Below are 11,632 nucleotides of genomic sequence, written 5' to 3' on the forward strand. Positions count from 1 at the left end.
CAGCCCCTCAACAGGTCTCTCTCATTTTGTAGAAGATTCAGGGGGGTAGCTCCTTCACCCAAGGGGAGATCTGAGGGCTGACAGCCCCTGCCAGCAGCTTTCCAGCACCCCTTCCTGGCAAGTGCTGGCAGAGCAAAGTTTTTAGAGCACTTCCCCATCCCCTCCCCCCGCAGTGGATAGCTTGCCCTGTGAACGTGAAGCAGGTCATATAGCATGACAGTTACTTGTTGCTTGATGAAAACGACATCTGTCAGGGGCCTTGATGATGACAAAAAATATATTGGTAGTCAGTCAGTCAGTGTCTGCGTGATCACCGAGTCATGCGATAGTATCCTCAGTGGCCTTGTACAGTTTCTGAACTTAGTCAGCAGGCTGTCACAATATGTGATGGTGTGTGTGTTGATAATGTAAGAGTGATGTTGTGATTGTCCAGAAATTATGTGAGAGGCAAAGATTTTTTAGGGTGATATCTTTTTGGACCAAGTGGGTGCATCTACACATGTAATCACGGCACTTGAATAAACTGTGGAGCTTATTGCCCTAGTGTCCATTGATCCTGGGTGCATCATTTGAACATGCATGCACTCAGGAACAATTAACTCCAGAGCAATAAACTCCACAGTTTATTCAGGTGCAGCACATGGAGCTCGGCTGGAGCAGTTTTTTACTCTGCTGCAGAGTAGTACTTTTATTTACAAGTACTATCCTTCTGTGGAGTAAATTAGGGGTGCACATGTAGACACCAAGATGTATATTGTGCAGCTAATTAGTCAACTGCAGTAAATGTCTTGTGTAGACGCACCCACTGAGTATCTGGGATAGAGTTGGACAAAGCATTCTTCATCAGGTCTCAAATGATAAAATGCACAAAACCCCCAAACCCTATTATCATTGTTAACTATTTCTGGGCCAGTCATCTTTGCAGAGAACTCTTGAGGAGTAGGTAAACTCATTGACTATTCTTTAACCTTTACTGAGTGTGTGTTACAGATGTTCACTAACTGATTCTTTCAACACCACTGTGAGAGAGGTAAGCAGTTACTACTACAATTTCACAAAGATGGCTGGGGAAACAGAGAGGTTAAGTTATTTTTCCACAAGGGGAATTATGGTCTGATTTAAAATAAGAGCTCAAGTTTCTGATCCCATATCTCATATTCAGACCACTAGACCATATCTTTTTCCATTCTCAAATTCACTTTTTTCCTTTGCAGAGAGTTAGGTCTCTCATGCCAGACAGAAGTACTTATTTAACTGTGAACGTTAAAATTGGGAGATAATAAATTGGCTTAATAAAGAGACAGTTGTTTTCTGACAGTACTCAGAGAAGTATCAAAAGTTCACAATGCATATTGGCAAGCTGCTACATGTAGTGTATATGCTCCACAATGCTGTTATTGCAGGAACACTTTAAAATAATGGTCCAGTTAATTAATGCTGAGTTACAGCAGGGATCCTATAGAGGTACTTATGACACCTACATTAATACGAAATGAGTTCATCATGATTAATGCTATTACAATAAATACCAAAGGAATTAATAATGATTAGTCCATTATTTTAGAGTGTTTCATGCTATTGAAATAAGTACTTAAAGTGTTTCCTTTTTTTTTCTGTGTAACATGCCCCAAATGCCAATGTTCATATTTAAGGCTGCCCTGACCAGTTTAAATTAAAACATCATTCTTTTGAAGTAAATTGAACATGTTTAAATTTATTTATCTATTTTTTTAGGTCACATACTGAAGTGCTTTAACATTCTCTTGATAGGTGAGCCTGATATGGAATCCTGGGAACATTGTACCTTAGGAAGCAGGTCAAGATGCAGCATGATTAGTTGGAATGTAGTTCTCAAATGCTGTGTGTTTGTGTGCGTGTGCACGCACACATGCATGCATGTGTGGAGATGGGGGTGGTCTATATGATGCCTGCCCCTGTTTTGAGTGCAGGTTCTAACTTTTCATGGAGATAGTTTAGGGAATCAAATTTAATATACACATCTCTGAATCACTTCAGTGTATGTACCTGTGAAATACATTGCTTCAAAGTTTAGCAGAAACTCCATTTCTATTCACTTTTATTTATGAATTATTTTCCCATTTGGTTAAGAGGCAAAATCATTTCTGTTTCAAACAGAATCTTTTCAGTGTAAGATCAAACAATTCAGTTTTGAAGAAAGAATAAATGCGTTGCGATTATTCAACAATATGAAGGCTGTTTTCACTCTTTAATTGAACCCTCAAGCGTAGCCTATATATGAGTGGAGCTCTGCCACCATCGGCATATGCAAACATGTTTGCAACATTAAAAAAAAAACTTCAAAATAAATTTAACTATAGCTTTGTAAGAATCATTTGAAGTTTCTATGGGGCTGATTATTCAGAAGTAACAAAAACCTGCAGGACTGACTGAAATCAAGGGGAGTGGCAGCTGCTGAGCGCTTTGGAAAGTCAGGTTCATAGACATTTCATGCTTCTAACACTATTATCCCACAATTTGGTTCATGTCTAAAATTGCTCAATAGTTGCAAAGTGAACCATTCTGTGATTATCTATCTATCTATCTATCTATCTATCTATCTATCTATCTATCTATCTATCTATCTATCTATCTATCTGTTGGTGGGTAACTGATTTCCCATGTGGTTTATAGAGTCTGTGTCACTGGAAGATTTTAAGTACAGGTTAGATTTAAGGGATAGGCTCATAGGGACAGTCCTGCCTTGAGCATCAGGTTCGACTAAATACCCTGCATCAGGTTAGACTAAATCCTACCTTTGAAACCTATTTTCTATGGTCCTTTGATAGCTTAATTATAATAAACAAAATGAAAAGGTGCTATTTAAAAAAAAATTGATGTGAAATATATTGATCTTTTACTTTGTGGGTTCAGTAGGAATTATTGCAGACACCCAAAGGGAATATAGTTGCAATCAGTGGTAAATTACCTGTTTTTAATGGTGTCCACTGTATACTGAATTAAATTTATGTTAGTTATTCACTTGTCAGCCATTGACTGTCTTTGCGAATTGGTATTAACATCCCAAAACTCATCCTAGGGTGAGAGAGAGATTCTGATTCCATAGGAGATTTCCCTGCAAAGAATATACCAAGTATTTCAGGATCCGGCATTCAGTAAAGGGTAGTTTAAATTAAAACTGCCTATAATGGCTTAAATGTGGCTCAGTGAGATGGAAATCAAGTAAATGTAAGTGATGGGAGCTGAGTTTTCCTTGAACCAATAACTCGGGGAGTATTAACCTATGCAACCTGACACTGGAAAAACTTGAAACAGAACTCTGACTAGCACAGGTGCTGAGTTTTGCACAGTTTTAGTGCCGAGTCATCTGCTGAAGAGGCACTTGTACAACCCAAGTGCCAAGATGGGAGGATTTGACTTGAAATGATATATTACCACACAGCTTCCCAATAAAAACTGCAGCAGTTCTTTGAAAAGGTGCCAGTATAGCATGTAAAGTTGTTAAATAATAGCATAGCACAGTTTTAGTTCAGGAACAATGTGGAGAATTCCATAATATATAAGCTGCATGGGCAGAAACCCTATTTTTTATTTTTTGCCAGGAATACTAGGCATAGAGATTTATAACTCAACTGCAATTTCACATAGAAATATAAAATGATCATATGAAACAAAACAATATGTTGTATGACATATAAAACACTGAGATTTCTGTTCTAATCACCACCATCATATTTGCCACATCTGGAGCAATGACCCTTTTTCTAAAGGAAAGTGTTCAGACTTCAAGGATCAGAATCCCTGTTGTACAAGAGATTCAGTCTACAGCTTTGTAACATATACAAACTAGATTGATAGGTTTGCTCTGTGTGCAAACCTCACATCATTATTACCAGAGGTTTTGGACATGTGCTTGGATTTTCTTCCCAGTAGGGAAGTTGGAATTCTTTTTTGAGCTGGTTTGTGTTTCTCAGACATACATCTCCACATACTCAGCAAGTCTTGGAATTCTACTTTAAAGAGCTAATAAAAGGAGAGGAATGTATCCAGGTGTGAGAAGGAAGGAATGGTAGCTGGGAGCGAGTTTCAAGTTAGTTGACCTTCAAGCTCTAAGCAAACCTGCAAGGGACCATTTTCATTCAGTTCATGAAAACACATTTTCCAGCTTACCCACCCAGGTGAACCTTCACCCAGGGTTCATCTAGACCTAGTAGTATTCCCTTTGGAAAAGTGGAGACTTGGGTTATTTTGCATATGAGAGTAGCACACTTCTGTAAAACTCAGCCACCATCATTATCCCTCCCCTAAAAATATTGTTTCACTCTAGATTGTTGCACATATTTTATTCCTTTGATTTTAATAAGACAGCAGCCATTTCACCCCAATAGCATTCCTGTTAATATTACTCATGCAGGAGACTCTGAAACAATTGTATATCACATACTGAAAATTAAATTGACCGACATAGGTACCATACTGTACAAGGTAGGCTCTGTTTAACCAGTCATGTAAAAACTACAGTCTAGAAAAGAACAGATTAATTTATTTGAGGATAAATAGTTTATTTGAGGTTAGTGAATGGAAAATCTACTTGCAAACTGGCAACAAAAAGGAATTTTGTTAAAGCATTTAGTGTGACAGAATACATTTGCTGTCTGCTTATCATGCATCCCAAATGTAATAGAGCTCTACAAAAATATAGACTGCAAATTTTGACTATTAGAAATGTTTGAAAGGTTTTATCTTTAAGTATGATACATATATATTTAAATGTAGGTATTTCTCTCTGCATATTCCATTGGCTAAAGGCTAAGGTCAATGTGATAGTTGAAAAGATTGTTCTTGTGGCCTCGGATGGTGACTTAATCCTCCTTCAGTATTGTATTTACTGTGTAGATCACTATTTTCTCTAAGTCTGAAGGTGGTAGGGTTTAAAACGGTCACTATATATCTTCATGTCCTTGTTTTAATCTGTGTGTGCATTTGCATGCAGAGTAGGTTGTGAAACAGAATTGCCTCAACTTTCTCAGTTCTAAGATTACCATGACTGTTTTAGTTCAGAAACATGTCTATTAGGGTATATTCTTTGAAGCACAGTGATTTTTTTACAAGATGAATGCAGACCACTTGCCAGACTTTCAGCCTTCTAAGATGGAGGATATGTTTTATCTCAGAGACATACAGGCATTTCTGGTACAGATTTTGAAATTCTAGTAGTTATTTAAAAAAAACAAACAGTTCATTAGCACCTTCATATTTTTGTAGCTTCAAGCTATTTGTTTCTGCTCTTGTTGTAATGCAGATATGAATTGAATGCTGTTAAATATAATATTGTTTTTATAGGTATTATTAATAGTTATGGATTGTATATGAATGGCATTTTGATGCAGAATTCATCACAGCTAAGTTATTATGCTTATGGACTTGCTCCTTGGAGTCTGCACTCCTTCAGAGTCCGGGCATGTACTGCAAAAGGTTGTGCTTTGGGTCCATTGGTGAGTACCTCAATTTGCATTCTGGGAATGTAATAAATGTCAGATGGCAGTGAATAGCAGACTAAATGGTGATGATTCACTCTGGTCAGTCCTAGCCCATCTGGCAAAATGTGACATTTTATAAAAAATGCTATTTAAGAGCTGCTAAGGATTTGATAGGTCATCACTAGGCACAGTTCCAAAATAGAGTATAGATACAGAAAAGGAAGAGATTGGGAGTTAAATCTGAGGCTGAAACACATGTTATTGAAGTTAAGTAGAATTAATATGTTTAAAAGGTGCAGATGTGGTTTAACCTGATTTATAAGGACATATATAAAGGGAGAGTTACTGTTCCAGTAATGAGCAAAATTCTAGCTGCCTGACCAAAAGCGCGGAGGATAATATAAGGAGTAGAGAAGACAAAATATGACAACACTTCTCAAAAAATTGTCATGCTAATTGGAAAATATCTGTGAAACACAAATCTGTCCGAAAATGGAAAATAATATTATATTAGTCTGGCATGAAAAACACTATACCCAGGATTTAAGATTGTGTTAATATTAGCATTGAATTCTGAAAACAAGTCTTCTGTGGCATAAAACACTTTTGTTATTATAGATCTTTAGACAAGCTGTTGGGCTGACAAACCAAATATGCATGTGTAACATTGCAGCTCATAAATAACTTAAGTAATAATAGCTGTAGATGACTTTTAAAGTGTTGCTGAAAGCATCTTTTTATATTTTACAAGGTTTAATTCTTTAGTAAATTATAGCACTGCCCATACAGTTTTTTATACCAGAAATGTTTTTTATTGTAATAAGGTGGTGATTTTGGCACTTTTTTTCTCTATCATTCTGTGTTTATTTTAACATCATACTTTCTAATGGCAATAGACTATGCTATATAAATAGTAACTCAAAGAAGAGCTTCAAGGTTTAATTTTTTCCTTCCCTATTTTTGATCACATTTCCCATGTCTTCCCAAGATTAGTTGCTTTCAAATGCTGGTAACATCATCTATCTGTAGAACAGGGCTGTAGACTTTATAACCATTAAACATTTTATAGCTTAGACTGCTTTGATGGATATTTACTCTTAAAAGCATGAATGGCTTTTTGCCAGATTTTCTTCTCCATGTTAAAGAACCTTCTCATATACCAGAAATTTAAACTTTTTTTTAAGTATTCAAAGTGCAGGGATGAGAGCTTGTATACAAAATCATGTTACATCTGTTCCATTGTACAAGTAGCACTTTTTTAACATGGGGCATTTTAGAATCCCATTGGCAGCTCAGATAAACCAGTTATTTTTAGGGACCTGATCCATAAAATGCATATTAAAATAAAGTGGAGAGAAAACAGAATTGTTTCTTTGTTCCTTTTCTTTTCTTAACATGCTTTCTACTTCACTTAATTCCTAGCCTAGCTTGACTTTCAGTGCAGTTCAAAGTAGGGGTCGCTCTAGCTGATACTTATCTGCATCCCACGATCAGTACGCAAACTATTTTCCCAAGCCAGTGATCCATCTCTAATCGCAGAAATTGAAGTATGCCTTTATTTAGAGCAACTCACCTAAATGATGCCAGGAACTTAGAGCACTGCATCTTCATTTGATTTTCTGAAAGATTTTTATATCAATTACAGCATAAATCTAACTCTTAAAAAAAACTTTGTCTCTTTGAGTACTCTAAATAGTACGGGGAACATCTCCCAGAAGTAAACTGATATTATCCTTCCAGCTATTTTTGTTGCTGATCTCTTATTTAATGTGCCCTAATCGATTGAAGAGATTCTTTGCCACTACCTTAAGCGCCGGATTTTTCCAGCTTACATTTTTGAAGGTGGCTGTGAAGATTTTAATCAGTTATTTGAGAGTTGCCAGTTCCATTTATCAGCAAGGATTTTTTTTCTTTCAGTGGTTGCTGATTTTTTTTTTTCATTGTTAGACTGTTTTTTGTAATGATTACAATTTATTTCAAGTAAACCTAGAAAATATGTATTCCAAAATCATCAGTTTTATTGTCCTGCTAGCAAAGAGGTATCTCTTTGGAATCTGAACTAATTTTAACCTGCTGCCTCTTCTTTACACATTAAAGCTATCCTTGAGGAAATTACATTAATGTATCTCTGCTTGATTCATTATGGAAACTGAAATAGATAGTTATATCTAAATACTTCAGTGTATGAATTGTTCCAACTATTATGGAAAAAAAATCTGCATTTGATTTTGAAAAAAATAAGAGAAATAGAGAGAAATACATTGAAATATTTTGGAAGAATTTATGATAGCTACGAGAAAAAATTATTAATAATTAACTCTATTTGTTTCACTTTTCAAAAACCTTTCATATTTTAAGTTTGTAGTACAGTATTTATGTTATCCTAATTTACTTGGACAAAACAGACTAATATGGTATAATTATTGTTATTTTAACTATGATTATCTTAGGATTTTTAATTCATATGGTTGTCAAGTGTTTTTGTTACTTTTTAAATTATTGCAACACATCTAGAAATATGAGAAGAGTTAAATATAGGGGAATGTACAGCATAGGAAACTCAAAATGTCCTCTTTTGCACAATATATACTTGTAGAATGCTTAGACTTGAAACAAAATTACTATTGAATATACATTGCCCAAATACAGTTATATTACATACAGTTTCTAACCAATATTTTAATAGTAGTAGTAGCAGTAGTATTTCATACATAATATCCTAAAAGGTGAAAACTGTAATAAGTGATGAACAAGACTTATTTCAACACAATTTTTCCCTTAAAAATCAGTCAGAGTTATAAATAAAATATGATCAGTGTAAGATTCAAGAGTTTTAGTATTTTGTGATGATTACTCCATATAAGTAGAATACTAGGAATTGCTCAGTGCTTTTTTATATTAAAATAATTACAGTATCTTATTTAATGAAAATGATCTCCTAGAAATGCTTGCTTCTCACAGTCATGGCTACATATTATAAGACAGAAATAAGGTAATAAATAGTTAGTACTTATGTAGTATTGAAGGTATCATTCCCTTGGTCATTAATCTGAGAACCAAGACATTTAGTTTCTTTCTAATATTTGGAGGTATTGAGGGTAAACAGCAACTTATATTAGGCACTCAGTACCTCAGAGGGAAGGTCTGACAGAGTAGGAAGTATAAAATAGTGTAACACTGTCATAAAGTTTGATTTTTGATTGCAGGATGCAAATCATTCTGGCCATTATCCAGAAGGCACTGAAGCCTTTGCTTATTTTTGGCCACATCTACACAAGAGACTCACTGCGCAGTTCTTACAGTCCAGTCATTTAGTACTTGCATACACAAGTACTAAATGACTGTGCAGTGACTGGAGCTACTGCACAGTAGCATTGTCAAACAGCTTTAAAGTGATGGGACTGTGCAGTAGCTTGTTCCTACTGTGCAGTAGCATCATGTCATGCTTTGTGCCACGTGACTCTACCATATAGTAGTAACAAGCTACCGTGCAATCAGCATCTCGTGTAGATGTGGCCTTTACATGTATAAGTAATCCTTTTGACTTCAGTTGGAATATTCAGCTGCTTTAAAGTTAATCTTGTACTTAGAGTGCTGTGCTGAATTATGGATGTCTAGTATACATTGTGCATGAAAGACAATTACATCTGTAAAATAAATCCTCAGAATAATTAACTTCCCAAATCAGGCATAAAATATACAATCTCCATCTTGAAAAGACAGAGAATACCCCTTGACATTTTGATGCTGTAGAAGGTATAATAGATTAAAACTAGCCCTAAGTGGAACTCCCACAAACTGTAATACTCTTTATATAAAGCTGAGAGACATGGAAAAGATTTCACTTTTTTCCTACCTTAGAAAACACCATATAAATTATGGGTGAGATATAAGCTTACCATCATAAGTAATACATTTTGGACCTTAAATTTTGATCCATAACTTTGAATCATGGCTATAAGTTATGCTTAATAAAAACCAAATTCCACTATAATTATGAATTTTTCATTTGTTTAGAAAATAAAGCCCTAAGATTAAGATGCTTGTCCTTATTGCCCTTGCTAGCAGTTTTGTCATCTTTCAGTTTCCCCTCAAAGGCTTACTTTTCACTATGTCTTAGATCTTCCAGGAACTGCACCTCAGGGTATAAGCCAAACTTGACCAAGGATATTCTTCTTTTGTCAAGTGACTATAGTAATATACAAAGGGGACCATTGCTCATTTTTATATTAAACTTGTCTTTTAACCTTAGTAAGTTTAAGGGATCTTAAATTTCTTCCATTTCCCTTCCACATCCACTTTCCTTCTACTATTCTTTCTCTGGACTGCTGAGCAAGAATCAGGCAATAGATTCAGATGCTACTACATTTTCAGGGTTTGAGTCTTGGAGTACTTCATTCTTCTCCATTTTCTAGCTTTAGATCCAATCCTATGAACAAATATTCTCATAAAATATTTGAATTAGTAGACAGTTTGTAAGCAAATGTTGGGGTGAGGGTAAGGAGAGAGGAAAATACTTTTAAAGAAAATACACCAGTGTGAAATGTTCATTAATAATATATGTTTTAAATCAAATAAACATATCTTAAGCTGTTGTATAACATGTTTCCTCATGTGTGTACAGGCTACAGAAGCACATCTCTATCTCATGGTTAAATTTGCAGGTAGAGGCTCGTACAGCAGAAGCTGCACCAGAAGGTACAGTTGAAATGTTTGCCACCATTAATGGATCCAGAGGAATTCTAGTAAATTGGTTATCCCCAAATAAACCTAACGGGCATCTGATCTACACAGTACTTGTTGCTGGACTCTTCTATGCTGATCAAGGTATTTTCTTTGTAATACATCTAGCCCTACCATTATAACAGTATAAACATAAAATGTCATAATTCTGTGGTTTTTTTCCCCCTTTTTACAAAGGATTTCTAGCAGTTTTAATTTTTCTACTATATTCATTTCAGAGAGACAGTTGGAGAGAGAGAGGTAAATAAGTGGTTGATTTTAGCAATATTAATTTTGTTGTTTTATTGTACTGCAGTTTTACTATTTTATACTAGTATAAATACATGTATCAGTACTGAAAGAGAAGATCACTGCCCAAAGCTCTTTTAATCTATAAATACAAAAAAGGGTTTTCTCTTGCAGCCCCTACTCAAATGAATAATTCTATTAACAAAGTTGCGGAAGATTATTTTATATAAAAGTTACTTGAACTAGGGGATCATGATTAGATTTGCATACAGCAGAGTTCACACAAATAATGGCAAAGCGATATTGCTTAGAATTAAGAAGGCAACTACCTTTCTGGAGGTCATCTTCTAGAGTGTATATACTGAAATCAGGAATTTATTATGTCCAAAATATACTATTATAAACGGTAACATTATTTTGCTTGACAAAACAGCTTCATCCATGAAACAGAAAATAAGTAAAAGATGAGCTTCATCTCTTACAACCTATTGCATTTAAGGGCAGTTATCGTATTTCCACTGCACTTTCTCTAATCACATATTTCTGAGCAAATGCTACTAAATCAGGATGATAGTGTTTTACAATCACTTTGAATATATGAAAAGGACTACAGCACAAAGAATCACACCAGCTTTAGAGACTTTGTACTTTGTATGCACTTTTCACTTGATTGCAAAATGCATCAACTGCTCTAACCATTTTTAAAGAATGTTATAAGGTACATGGATAACAAACAAGCATGAACATTGATGAAAATCTAGGTACAGGTTCAATGTTAATTAAATGATCAAGCATGCTTTAAGGTATAAAATAATATGAAGCATATATATCACTTAATATCAAATGTTACCATTAGATCTTAGAGGATTTTAAACTGCATGATTATTTTAAGTCATCTAGAAAAGTGTTTGCTGATGATATTATCCCAGAAAAGCACTGATCAGATGATAGTTATTTATTTAATTTTGCTATGTGGTGTAGGCAAATACAATTTAATCAGTGTCATAAGTGAAATAGGAGGCATGATGCTGAGTCACTGGGGGCTTTGTTAGTTGTCTCTTTAAATAATTGGAATGAAAACAATTTGTTGCTTTCAATATCTGTAGTAAAGGGAAAATATGTCCTGATTTTTTTGTTTTCTAAGAGAAAGTATATACAAGCAGTTGTTTGTGTTCTGTTTGGAAGAGTGTATGTGCTGAAGG

At 34.9% G+C, this 11,632-nt stretch overlaps 1 protein-coding gene across 1 annotated transcript in view; it reads left to right on the forward strand.

Moving 5' to 3' along the window:
• Window positions 1-11,632, forward strand: part of USH2A (usherin) — a 642,051-nt gene that overhangs the window by 341,622 nt on the left and 288,797 nt on the right. Inside the window, exons 35-36 of the mRNA XM_059717779.1 lie at window positions 5,323-5,474; window positions 10,124-10,286. Of these exons, the coding sequence (XP_059573762.1) occupies window positions 5,323-5,474; window positions 10,124-10,286 (315 nt within the window). The remainder of the gene's footprint in view (window positions 1-5,322; window positions 5,475-10,123; window positions 10,287-11,632) is intronic.

The sequence above is a fragment of the Alligator mississippiensis genome, chromosome 1, assembly GCF_030867095.1.
Source record: "Alligator mississippiensis isolate rAllMis1 chromosome 1, rAllMis1, whole genome shotgun sequence".
Classification (NCBI taxonomy): Eukaryota; Metazoa; Chordata; order Crocodylia; family Alligatoridae; genus Alligator; species Alligator mississippiensis.